Consider the following 13919-nt stretch of genomic DNA (forward strand, 5'->3'; position numbering starts at 1 on the left):
ACTGCTTTTTCAAAGACGCTGATCTTTAAAGGGTGATGCACATGCATATCCTGTAACAGGATTCCTATGAACCAAACACACTGAAGAAGACAGAACAAGCAGTGAAGCCACAGGTCTTTGAGGAAAGCCAGCACTGATGTCCATAAGAGCAGAACTTTAGTTACTGAGAGCATTATAGGAGGTAGCAAAGCCTACGATAAAGGTCACAACAGCACATGGGAGGAGGAAAAGAGCAGGGAAAAGATAGTTTCTCACTCACAGATTGCATCTACAGAATATGACAATAACTGAAAGACATAGCATCCCTCACTATTTTTACAGTGATTATAGAATACAGCCTTTATCATATGTCTTAGCTATATGTCCTGTCAACAGTTATTTTACTTCCCAAGTTACTTTTGTGAAAATTATTAATACTGGGAATACAGAATTACGAAACTGCTACAACAAAAAGTTATTTATACTACCAGAATTAATTTAAACTACTCTGCATCAGTTGGCGTGACCTTTTCATTTTTGGGGCTTTGACTCATGCTGCAACCCACACACAGGGCTTCACAAGTTGAGCTAAAACTGTCTTAAAAATTGAAGGCCCACTTACGTAGTAATGGAGGCAATAGAGAGAAAAAAAATCTCAGTCACATGGTGGGCTGTTACTTCTACTCCTACACTGTCCTCTTAAGGAAGTTAAGTTAAAGGGGACAGCTATCTGCCCTCTTATTATCTGGTGATAAATGACCCAGAAACTACTCATTCTGTTTTGAAAACTATAAACTTATACTTTCTGGCCTAATAACTTTGCAACCAGGAAAAAGCCATACTAAGCCTTAGAACCCCCAAACTTTACCCATGCTGAAAGGTACTCTTTCCTGATAGAGGAAACCTTCAGAACAGACTTGTACTTAATTTCCATACTTACTACTGAACAAACTACATCCCTGCTCAGTACACAGATGATTTCTACAGACCTCAGCATGCTACACTACTGCCTGATTGCACTCAGCCGGCCCCTTTCCCACAGCAAACTCTGTGGTTCCATCTCAAAGCAGGGGGAACCACAGATTAAGCTATAAAGCTGGAAGTGGTTTTACAAGACTATTTGTTGTCAGTACCACACTGTGGCTACCTCATCCCCTTATCTGGAAGGAAAGAAAACAGACTAGCCTAAGAGTCCCAGGGTATTTTGCCCAGACAACTCACCTGCATAGGTGGCAGCAGACTGCTGCAAGGATTGAAGCTGGCCACGACTACAGCCGTACTTCTTTGTCATATCCTTCAAGGGAACCTCACTGATCAAATCCAGAAGGGCAAGACTGGTGAAAAACCTGTGGAAGCACACATGGAAATCAAATCATCATCCAGGTCACATTAACACACACTGCAAAATGCACTGTGATAGCTAGGACAGAATGGTACTATAGCATAGCACATAGAAGATGGCATCCATAAACATCAGCACAAACATCTTGTGCCAGCATTGTCTTCAGTTCAGAGCAGATCAGATCCAGGTTCTCTGAGCTATCAGCTGTCTCAGCAAGGGAGACAGTTCCTGAAAACAGACACAGAACCTGTCCACTCCATGTGTTATAGCCTCCAGTCTTTTCACATTCACACTCATTTGTGGCTACCTTTTGTGGATGGCCATTTGTCTGTGCTGTTTCTCTGTTTTAGCTATGATTTTGCCCTTTACAGAGCGAGCCAGAAAGCCTTCTTCAATCCCCACCAGTTCAGCCACACGTCTCATTGAGGCAGGCAGCTTCTCCCACAAGCAGAAAAACTGGTACCAATCAATTGTGGTCCACTCCTCATACACTGGGGTGACCTAATGAAAATAAGACAACGCAAAAAACGGTTTCAGAGAAACAAACAGAACAGAGCTCTGGATAAACAAAAATACAGCCTAGGGAATGTGGTTAGAGCATCCTACACACTCCTCAGAGGCACTGAGTCATAACCACGCACCCTGAAGAAAGTAAAAGCTCTTTTAAACTAGATTTTTTTAAATATTTGTACTGATGAGATCTGACTCATATAGGTACTCTAATGATTAAACAATTTGGAATCTTTGTCAGATTGCTCCCTAAATCCAAGGCACCAGAAGATTTTTAAGCTGCATCTTTATTCTCCTTTAACAAAACAAAACTTTATGCTTTTTTAACAAAACTAACAGATATCTATCAACCTCTTAAAACCACTAGCAACCACACCAACCACTGCCATTGTCTGATAAAGTAGGACAGAACACAGGTTTTGCTAGAAATTGCTGAAGTTTTCATTTACCTGAAGTACAAGAAATTTCAGCTTTTATTAACACGAATAAAAAAGCCATCCAAAGCATTCACACACTTTTAGACAGAAAACCAATTCTGTTATTGTTCAGTCACCACAGAGTCAGTTTCACTATGAGGAGACAAAATGTCTTCATATCTGTATGGATATACTACAAGATTAATTACTTTGAAATAACTAGCAGTTGTTGGAGAGCATTTAACATAACACAGAGTATCAGATGCTGAGAAGAACAAGTGTTATTAATGTGGAGGATTGTCCTATGTTTTTTGTTGTGGCATTTTTTGGTTTGTTTTCTTCAAAAAAACCTCTTTTCCTAGCCTAGCAAATTTGTTTTTATCAATTTTCCTAAAATACAAGGTCTTGGAATTCAGTCTCATATTTGTATAAGTAAAAAATTCAAGCCTAAGAGAATTAAATAGCATGATAGCAGATAATTTCCCTGTAACCCATAAGGAACACATGGAGAGCTGTTCTTTAAAAGAAAATAGAAACATACAAACCCCATCAAAACCAAACACACCTTCAGCCTTAAACTAACTGACTTGCAAGAAAGTATTCTAGGGTAGCTTAATGGAAGACAATCTCAAGAACATTTTGTTCAACAGTGTATTAGACAAGGTGCAGCAACTACAATGTGAAGTGTAAAAAAAAAAAAAAAATATATATATATATGTATATATATATTGCCATCACTGTCCCTACCCCAGAACAGGAACAAAAGCAAAAAAGCAATCGTTTTTTTTTTTCTGTTTTGGAGATGCAAACAGGGAAAATATACACTAGTGCATAATGATATAAACCAGTTCACTTTGTCTAGTAGAAACAGAACAAAATATAATGTGGTCCTGTAAAACAGAGACAGGGGGACATATGGGACGCTAGTAGATCCAACAAAATCTATCAGTATCAGCCAGTAACTAGGTTAACGAACACAGCAAGCAGAGACAGGCACCCTGAACCTCTCGCCTCCCCCGCCCTGCCCTCTAGCTCAACAACTCCTGTAACTGCAAGCATATTCTCCTTAGAGTGAACTTTTTTTTTCAGGCAAGATGCCTAAATTTCACCTTTGGTCTATCAGCCTGGTAAAGAGAATACACTTTACACTTAAGGAGGCTAAAGACCACTGTCAAATTTGGGATGATGATCGCATGACAGGCCTCTGGCAGTCTTGAATCTTAAGATGTTCACTGCAACTCCATCTTGTTTCCTCACTAATCTTCACAGGTTTGTGGCCTCCTCTCCAAAGGCCCTAAATAGCACTGATTAGCTTTTTAAGTGTACACGCACATAAATCTTGATAAACTTTGATACACCTTCCCATCAAAAGATTTAGCACACTCCTTCCTTTAGCCCTGGCAGCATCACCAGGCAAGTAAACTAAAACAGAGATAAATTTCTCTGTTACTGAACTGAAGAAAGGCCCACACATAGGAAGAAAGCAGTGTTGTTCTCTGAGGCTTTTTTGTAGGCAAAATAGATGCTAAAACCCCAAAAGCTTTCTGAGTCTCCAAAAGTAATCTGAGGTGCAGCCTGCTGATCCCAAACACACAAAAAACCCCAACTCATTTCATTAAGTTTCTCAGAAAAATTACCATTATCCTACTCCCGAAACTTACAAAGTTCGGAAACCATATGAACTCAGGAGTGACAACAATGGGCTTAGACAGGCACACGACACCCATCTACACAATAGACACTACAGGAACAGACTAGTTCTGAAGAACATTCAATTAAGAAACTTCTTCATGAAGGATTAGCTAAGCAAAGCACAATAAAAAAACCCCTATGTTCATGGAGCCCTCAAGAAGTCTGCATTGTGCTTTCTCTCCTTTCCCTAGTTTTGGCAGTACAAAACTAAGAATGAGAACCTACCAAATAGACAATATGCAGATCATTCTCCAGAACAAAGCTTTTCATAGCTCGCTGCAGGTCAGCAAAGATTTCCATGGCTTCAGTTGGTGAAAGAGAAGAGGAAAGAGTAGCTGAGCCAAGATGCGTTGGATGATAAACCTTTGCTGCTAAGAAAGAACAAAACATAACCCCCAAACATTTAAGTGCAAGTTCATACCTCATTTTCAGATTGCATAGTATTTTACAGATATAAATTCTACTAACTTTCCTATTTGCTTTTTCAAGAAGAAATGGCATATTTCTCCATTCTGAAGACAGGAAAATGGAAACAATAAAAGGTTTAGACTTGTCTAGGTCTAAAGTGGCCTTTTTCAGAGGCCAGATCACAAGCTTGGATCCCTCTAACTACTCAGACTAAGAGTTGTGACATCTATTTGAACAAAAATCACTGGAATCCCATCTGCCATCCTGCTTAGGAGTTACCATTTTGATTATTTCTTTCTTTGGAACACCAAATATCTCCTATAATCTTTTCTTTAAAAAGAGATACCAAATAACCTGTAATGGGGATTCTTACTCTTACTGTAAGAGTCTCATCCTTAGCCATTTTAAGAAAACAGCCAAAATCAGGAAAAAGTGCAACTACGTACACTTAGCAGTTCTAGAAGAGACTTGTACTCTCTTATCATGTACTTGTCAGAAAGACAAAAATCATAGTCTATGATGTTCTCAAATCCTGTAGTAAAAGTCTGCTTTCTTTCAAGATATTTTGGGAATTTGTAGACTAGGATGCATCAGTGTTAGAGATGATGTGCTGAGAGAGGCCCTTCAAGAACACATGCATGCAAAAATGTTAAACAAGGTACAAAGACACCCTCCAAAAAAGCTAAAAAAAATTATTTATACATGTGGTTCTTTAAAATAAAAACAAAAATGCACAGAGGTCCTCATTTTAAAGTTGCATTAAACATCTAGTCAGCTGCAAAAGGTTTACTGATTCAAAACTGCTAACTGCCCTTACTGGGAAGAATACCAGTGTTACCTTTCATATCATTGCCAGAGTCCAGAACCTGAATGAATTCATTTTCCAGCAGCCACGTCACACAAGCCTCGACAGGTCCGGTCTGTGCTTTGTCTTGTGTTCTCTCGTTTCCGCATTTGCTTGCTTTCAAGCTGGATGCAAGAAGAGTGCAAGAAGCGTAGGTCTGCACATCATCTGGGGTGTTGGCCACTCCCCCCACTATGATCTGTTGAAGAAAACTACTTGCTCATATTGCCAGAGAAGCAATAGGATGGAAGTCAGATCAGAGAGTCAAAGAGACTGATCCATCAGATGTCTAAGTTTTAAAGAACCAGTACGAAAGGGGAACACAAGGCAAAGCAACTGCCACAGCTGCCAGCCTTTAAGGCCTTTTCTTGGCAAGAAGCGAGACACCTTAGGTAGAAGTAAGAGGACTAAGCTACGGGAAAGAATGAATTATAAAATCTCATTTTAATAGCAGGCATACACATAGTAGCAATTTAGATTTGAGATTAGCCCTAGGGTTTTTGCTTTGCCAACATTGTGAAATACTTTTCAAAGGGTTAGAACACAAAATGCAATTTTCTGAAGACAAAAAGCAAACCAGAGAAGAGGACTTCTCGTAAGGCTCTTCAGCATACTGAAGTTTTCTCTTAATACTTGTGAATGCTATACCCCATCATTGTTTTCCTGATTGAGTGATTTTTTTCCCTTCGATTTTGTTTTTCATTTTTCACATAAATGCTTTCTCCTTGTGAGTCATTTCCATCCTACAAGAGTGCAAGCACAGTTCTAATGCCGCTCTACGTGTCCTGTACCTCAAGTATTGCTCTTTTCATGCTTGAAGCAACACCTTCCCCTTCTCTTCTAAGCAAACAACTGCAAACAGGCTTGAGAGATCCTTGAAGTAGAGCAGTTCCTTTTGATCTTTCTGAGGGCTTGCAAACTAAAATGCTTTCACCTTTAGGAAAAAAAAAAAAAAAAGAAAAAATTAACGACCTTATTATTGCATCTTAGCACTGTAATAGTAACAATTCATCAAGGACATGGAATGGAAAACTGTACGTGTTTCTGAAAAAGCTAGGGAAAAAAAAAAGAAAACCTTTGCAACCTTAAAACAGTGTATATCCGTTGCTATGTAAGAACCCCACAGATGCATAATACTTAAGAACCAAAAGCTCAGAGCAGGACAAACTTCAAAGTTACATTAGGATGGCTGGGGTCTTGCCAAATCAGCTAAAGAGCTTCCATAGCTTCTCTTTGTATGTGCTTTTCTGCTGAACCGCTATCGCTTCTTGTTCTGGAATTGACTGGAACTATAATACACAATGACATCAATTTTTCTTCTGCACTTCATCATTACACTGAAAAGATTCTCAAAAGCAAGAACGAAACATAAAAGCTGCACAGCACTTTGACAGTTTGTGTTAAGTCAACCACCTTCCACTCCCAAAATGAAGTAACACATCAACTGAAGTAATTTAGAAACCCAAAGTTATTAATCTAAGTAACTACTCATTCTCTGAATTTTCATATATGCATAAATATATATATATACACACAAAATCTTAAGTATCGTGAATGGTTCCACTCAAAGTACATCTAAATATACCTTACCTTAAAATTCTCTGTCAGACATTGTTAAGTTAATCCCTAGCTACTGAAATTCTGTGCGATACAAAAAAAAGTCCCAGAGCCATGAAACAAAAATAAAAATAATGGGCCAGTTCTTTTGATGAGATAATAGACTACCCATGGAAAATGCAGTGGTCACACAAAGGAGATTTTTTTTCAACAAAGCTATTGCAGAGAAACTAGGTCCCTGGGAGACACAGCTAGTTAGAAGCTTTGCCAGTTGGCACAGGATAAATTAATTATGCATAGGACAAGCTTGCCTTTGACTAAGGAGAGGGCATTAGAATTGGATTAGCTGGACGGTAAATATCATGATACGTTTATGATAACTTCTGGAGACTTAAGCACATGTAGTCTGGACACCAAGGTAATTTTGGTAGTGGGTATCTTAGTAAGATCATAGGAATGTTAAGTTATGACAAAACCGTAGCTGTGGTAACGCTACAGTAATTAGCAAATTCAGAGGCAATGAAAACACAACTGCAATGAAATTTAATGAACAGAATAAACTCTCTCTTGACGTACTAGAGAGAGTTAAGAGCAGGGCGACAAAGCTGGTGAGGGGCCTGGAGCTCCTGAGAAGCGGTTGAGGGAACTGGGGCTGTTCAGCCTGGAAAAAAGGAGGCTGAGGGGAGACATTATCGCTGTCTACAACTACCTGAAAGGAGGTTGTAGCGAGATGGGTATTGGTCTCTTCTCCCAAGTGATAGGACAAGAGGAAATGGCCTCAAGATGTGCCAGGCGAGGTTTAGATTGGATATTAGGAAAAAATTATTCACAGAAAGGGTTGTCAGGCATTGGAACAGGCTGCCCAGAGAAGTGGTGGAGTCAACATCCCTGGAGGTGTTTAAAAGGCATTTCGACAAGGTTCTTAGGGACATGATTTAGGGCTAGATTTAGGTTAGGTTATGGTTGGACTCAATGATCCTGAGGGTCTCTTCCAACTGAAATGATTCTATGATAATAAATATCACAAATGCAGTACAGGTGAATAACACGGTAACACAAATGAATTACAGGATGAAAGACATGCTCAGAGGATGCATGAAACTTTTGACATCTGTTGACTGTGTATGTTTGCCAGAGCTGAGAGTACCAAAGATGAACTGCCTGTAAGCATTGTTTAGTCAAAGCAAATCTTATTTTGATTTTAGCAATAAAGAACGTTCACGCATTTTGTGTTTAGGTTCTGATGTAACTTGCAGTTCCCTCTGAAATCTTTGACTCTTCAGCGTAATAAATCTAACAGAAGTTGAGTATCCACTTGGCTCTACATTACCTGACAGTCGCTCAAGACTTGGGGGAAACCCTTTCCCAAGATCCCACTGAGAACTTAAAGTAAATAACTGCAACCTAGCAAACAGCGGACAAAAAAACAAAAAGAAACTAAGCTGTTCTAAGATCCCTTATTGAACACTTCAGATGAGAGGGGAAGTCCAGGTCAGCATCAGACTAGACAAACACCAGAATACTCTGGCTATCTAGGAATAAAACTCCATTGAAAGAAAAAAAAAAAAAAAAAAGCCCTATTTCTAGGTTTTGTTCGGCAATATTAAACAGCTTTACCTATTTCACCTTGGGAACACAACAGTTTTGCTGAATGTAAAAATAATACAATTTCATTTTCTAAAATTATGTTTTACATTTCCATCAAATCAGGGAAAAAAAAACCACCACAACAACAAAACACAATCGAAACAAAACACAATACTACAGTATTTGCAGGTGAAGGAATCAACCCAACAGCATTTATCTTCTGTCACCTGAATTTCATATCCACACAAGGCGTTTTTTCCCAGCTGAAGTTGCTGTCCCCTAGTCTCCCTACTCTATGAAAGAGTAGCAGCTGGTAATGCAGCTTTATGTTCTCATCCAAAAGACTCTGTGGAGTCAAAAAAAAAATGGTACACTCATGAAGCTCATCAGCATAAAATCAACTGCTTACTGTGCAAAACACAGTCACGTCAGAGCTGTCAAAAAAGGGTTCTATTTATTGTAACTTGAAGAAGAAGAAAAAAAAGAAACTTCAAGGAATAATGTAATTTTACACCTGCCTGCTACAGTCAAGTGATGAAATCTGGAAAATTTCAAAATACAGCATGCAGCTGCCCTTTTCTTTAACACATAGGGATATCTCACAGAGAAAGAGAAACAGGTCTCCAAGTGCCCTGTTGCTATGCTACTCCGGCAAAAATAGAAAGTTAAATGCAAGAAGAGTCTACTTACATACGGTTCCAGCAAGCACCAATCAAACCATCAGTAGGGCAAACCCCACTTCCTTTTTCTGTCAAACCTCTTATTTTCTATTGTGGTTTTATATTTGTGTAATCCAATTCTTCCAAACATCATCCATAAAGATAAATTTCCATTGCAAGTTAAAAAAACCAGGCAGGATTATTTTGTTGAACATCAACCATAGGAAAGAATCACAGAATGTCCTGAGTTGGAAGGGACCCACAAGGATCATCAGTGCTGCCATACACATGAAGACAACCATAGTATGCATGAACTACTGTTCATATTTCCCTGTCTCTCTGTTGCATTACTACATTTGAGATCCATAAAAGTTATGGTTAAGTTTAGTGGAAGTTTAACAAATTCAAACCAAAACTCCAGAAAACAGGAGTTTGTCAAATTGTGGTTGTAGACTTTAAACACATTTTTTACATTTTAGGTCTGTCCAATTAGTTTACTATAAACTTTCTCACTGAAATTGTAAACAGTTTAGTAAACTGATCAGGGATCACAAAATTAAGGCAAATGAACCGAGCCTTAGAATTTAACAAGAATTCAAAGGAGAAAATAGCCTGTTCTTGAAGTAACTGACATGTAAATACCAAAGTAAGTCTCATGCAGTGAAAATCCCCTGGGAATCACAATTTTTACTCCATTAATACCAAACAAATTCATCTTGATTAACTTAATCATACTGAATACCAAAGGAATTCATCATGATTAGTCACTAATTGCAAAGCACTGCCCTGGATTTAATCAGGTTAACGCCGTTCTTAGAGAATGTTAATAAAGCCTCTGCTTACCCTCTGTGTCTACTCCTTTCCTGCCAGCCCTTCCAGCCATCTGCTTGTAAGTGAGCATGTCCAGCAGTTTGCCACAAAACATAGGAGTTCGTATAATTACTCGGCGTGCAGGCAAATTCACTCCAGACGAGAGCGTGGAGGTTGCTGCTAGGACTCTAATCAAGCCTTGGCGAAAGGCCCCTTCAATGATGTCCCGTTCATCAAAAGTAAGACCTGAGGAGAGATGACTTTTACAAACCCAGTAATGGTGAAACTGAATTTAAGAGCTAATGATATTACTGTCAAGGAAGGGAAAGAACAAACAAACTTAACTGTACATTCGCCATTCAGTGTTAGGAACTAGAGATGCAACACTACCTCAGTTAACTTCTTCTGAGCCATAAGCAAAGCAAAATCTCTCCGTTAAGTTTTCATTATTCAATTGACAGTAACAGTTATTAACTAGCTTTTCTAAAGTGCTTGCATGTGTTGTAGCAAGATGAACAACTATTCACTACATATCTACACACACTGCAAGTAAATAAGTAAAGAAATAAAATAAAAACTGGATGTAACAAGCACAGTAGGGAACTAGGATTTTGTCATTTGCCATCCTGACCCTGGAATCCTCCTTCATCATTTGTATTCTAAGTTACAGAAAGTATATTTCTACATTTCCTTATAGGCTTCAGGCCAATTTTGTTCCTGAGAAAGAAATTCACACTCTATAAACATTTGGAATTATTCCCCCTACATATTCAATGCCATAGCTACAGTTCTCTCTTCTGGAGTCAGTCCTTTCCCTCGGTGGATCAACAGGTGACACTATTACCTACTTAAATAAGAAACAAAAGATGTAGCCAGGAGCATCCACAGCACATGCTCTTTTTATTTTTATTGTTATATTTGTTATATTTCTTCTATTTACTCATCTGTTTCACTATTAAGTTGAGGCAAATTGCTCTGAAACACTCTGGCAGCTTTAGGGACAACCTGAAAATACTTGGGCTGCAAATCAGCTAATTTTTCAGGCTCACACACACAAAAACCAAAACAAACAAACAAACTAAAAGTTGTGGTTTAAAAGTTGCTTTAAACAATACAAAAGAGAGAAGATCTGTAACAGTTAGTGAATTAAACTCTTCAGCCACAATAAAATAATTCAGGTTTACCTCTAACTGTGAAATTCTCAAAGCATTTTAATTCAGTCATAAACTACAGAGGGCTTCAAAAAGCAACTGGTAAATTGCTGGTAACCACAGCAAAAAGAACCCATATGATTTAGAGAATTCAAGACCAAGATATTCAGGAATACCTGCATGATGAAATGCCACTCCCCATGGCAAAGTACGTTGGAGCACGGAGTCCAGGCCTGAGATAGAACGCTTTAGCTGATCCAGAACCTCATCAATCCCTTCTCTGTCCACAACAACTGGGGCAAGGGCTGAGTTTTTTGAAGAACCTTGAGAGACAAAATATTCTTATAGTTTTTATTAAAATTAATTTTCATTAAAGGCACTGTGCATATTACAGTCTTCTATTAATTACTCTTCTCTTACCCTCAGACTGTTGCAAACTGTAGAATTCCCTGGCAATGATGTCTGCTAGCTTCTCACACCAGTTCTTGGATGGACAGAAAAGCAGGACTGAATGGCCTTCACAAACAGTCTCATAACACAGGCTCACAACATGGTCTTCATCTCCCTGAATTGAGACAAAATATTTTCAATGCACTCTCAACACTGAAGGGGGTTTGTAAATGCCATCATTCTTCTGTGTCACAGTAGGAATCTTCTACTTCAAGTCAGAAAGAGGAGCAAACAAAGACAGTACTCCGTCTTGCTTTAGGAAGCCCAAGCACTAGTACGATCACATTGTTGAGGACAGCCCTAGACCTACCTATGAGTAAATCTAAAGTTTGATGTCTTGTTTTCATATATCTATTTCTGACTGAAGGCAACATGGTACGCAAAATATCACTGCAATCTCCATGTTACAGCTAACAGGAGTGGGGAAGAACTAGGAAGAGCCCCAAATGAAAACAAATAAGGAAAACTTATCAACTAGGACATCCGAACTAAAGCATGAGATGTAGTAATCCGAGCATCCTCAATAAGATGCACCCAGGAAGCACTGCTGACTGAAGACTGCAGGTGATCAGAGCACAGTGGAAGGCTTTTATGGATACTTATATGGATATGCATACAAAACTGTACTGTTTACAGCTTGCCTTTTTCATTTTGAGATCCTAAGAGAGTTCCTGCAACTGATCTGTTTTGGTTGACTAAGCCAGATTCTCTTTCAGCAAGCAAGCCAAAGGAGGAAGAGAAAAAAGGCAGGTATATAGCAAGAAATAAAAAGCACTGAAATGCAAATGAAAACAGGGGACCAATGGCAGAAACTGCATATACACATCAAAAGCTTGGTAAGGATTCAGCCAAATTCAGCAGAAGTGGTGATGTCATCAAGTTTCCTTTCCTCATCCAGTTTTAGGCTCAGAAGACTGAAGATCCAGTGACAGATTTCCAGCCCAAGAGGATCACCTGGTCTTATAAAATAAGCCAACTCCATTAACTGTTGAGTCATAAGCCCAGTTTAGTTATCTCACTTAATTTAGTACCTATCTAGAGCAAATACTTAAAAATATACAGAAAAGGAGGTGCAACATCACCTTCTCAATATGACCACACAGAAGCAAGCTTCCAGATATTCTTCTCACAAAAACTGAACATTGTTTCAAGGATCCTTTTTCTTTCTTTGCTGTGGCACCATTCTACTGACAACAGAATGTTTGTGCACATAGAGAACTGGGCGCAAAATGCTCCAAAATACTGCTGGTATTCAGGCCATACTGTCCAACTACTACAGTAGTACTACATAGAGTGGCTGAAAGGACTGGAAGGACCCTTCAAAGATTCCACAGAAAAGAAACCTACAAGTAAAAAGTGCAAATTTGCCATTCCTATCCGTTTGGTTCTCCCAAACCATTATAGTACATTACCCTTAACTTTTCATATCCTTTTCAAGTGTGCAAAAGGACTAAAAATCGAAAATAGATTCAGAAGAATCAGGATGGATATCTGCCTTCTGATCACAGACAAAATTAGATCATTGAGCAGTTTAACATCAGCAGGTTCAATACCAGATTTTAATGCAAATATATTCTCCCAACAATTAATGCAAATTCCTTGGCCTAACCAGGAAACACCTTTATTTATGAAAGTGAAGTAGACTCCAGGACACAAGATAGGGTGGTGGGTAAGGGGAGAATTAAACTCTTTATACCTATATCAAGTGCTCAGAAATAAGATAACTGCAAAGTCAACATTGTCTTCAAGTCAGATTCAAGAAACTTCAACACATCAGTGTGTTTTTGTTTGTTTTTTGTTTAAATCAATAAAAGACCAAAAAAAAAATCGTGCTCAGTTTAAGCATACAAGCCACGATGTAAACAACAAAGTTGGGAATGTTATCTATTAAAAAGAAATTAAAATCATACTAGTAGGTGCCTTTTTAACTTTAGCTGTACAAAAGGTGTTATCCCAAAACCGCTGCTCAGAGTTTTGTTACCTTCAGTTGAAGCTTGGGCTGGAATTCTCGCACTAAATTCATGGAGGAATCATAAATGTTGCTGCCAATTTTCACCCACTCCTTGAGGGGCACAGGGCGAAAATCCGTGCAGTATAACTCTGCATCTAACCATGAGGCTAGGAGCCTCAAGTTAGGGAGGGTAGCACTCATGCCAACTATCTGTATCCCACCAAAACTGGGACTGGTCATCTTTGCCTGTCTGGAAGTGGTTAAAAGAAAATGAAAGTTAGTGACAACACGGGCTACTGTTCAGGAAAACAGGATTTAGAAAAACTAATTCAATTTACTTCCAGTGTCTAAAGCGCAAAGGTGGGGTTTTTTTTAACTTCTTGACAAAGAAACAAGCCATACTGTACTCCTAGCAAACACAATGTCAGTTTATGCATTGATAACAAGATAATTCAACTTTTTATCACTTTGAACGTAAACTTTGAGCTTCTTTAGGTACAACAGCCATAAACTGACTGCATATTTGGAGAAACTGAAAACAAACAAATAAATCAACTATTTCT

At 38.6% G+C, this 13919-nt stretch overlaps 1 protein-coding gene across 8 annotated transcripts in view; it reads right to left on the minus strand.

Annotated features, from left to right (window-relative positions):
* Window positions 1-13919, minus strand: part of POLQ (DNA polymerase theta) — a 53748-nt gene that overhangs the window by 26363 nt on the left and 13466 nt on the right. For 7 of the 8 annotated variants that reach the window (XR_010652516.2, XR_011741185.1, XM_065852257.2 and 4 more), the window contains exons 6-14: window positions 13387-13606; window positions 11376-11520; window positions 11132-11278; window positions 9838-10050; window positions 5983-6125; window positions 5186-5390; window positions 4165-4310; window positions 1629-1822; window positions 1201-1325 (exon numbers count right to left, since the gene is read on the minus strand). Coding sequence is in view for 6 of the 8 variants with exons in the window: in XM_065852257.2 (XP_065708329.2) it covers window positions 1201-1325; window positions 1629-1822; window positions 4165-4310; window positions 5186-5390; window positions 5983-6125; window positions 9838-10050; window positions 11132-11278; window positions 11376-11520; window positions 13387-13606 (1538 nt within the window). In the remaining 2 variants the exon portion in view is untranslated. The remainder of the gene's footprint in view (window positions 1-1200; window positions 1326-1628; window positions 1823-4164; window positions 4311-5185; window positions 5391-5982; window positions 6126-9837; window positions 10051-11131; window positions 11279-11375; window positions 11521-13386; window positions 13607-13919) is intronic. The other variant, XM_065852267.2, reaches the window with a different exon arrangement.

This window comes from Patagioenas fasciata, chromosome 1, assembly GCF_037038585.1.
Source record: "Patagioenas fasciata isolate bPatFas1 chromosome 1, bPatFas1.hap1, whole genome shotgun sequence".
Lineage (NCBI taxonomy): Eukaryota > Metazoa > Chordata > Aves > Columbiformes > Columbidae > Patagioenas > Patagioenas fasciata.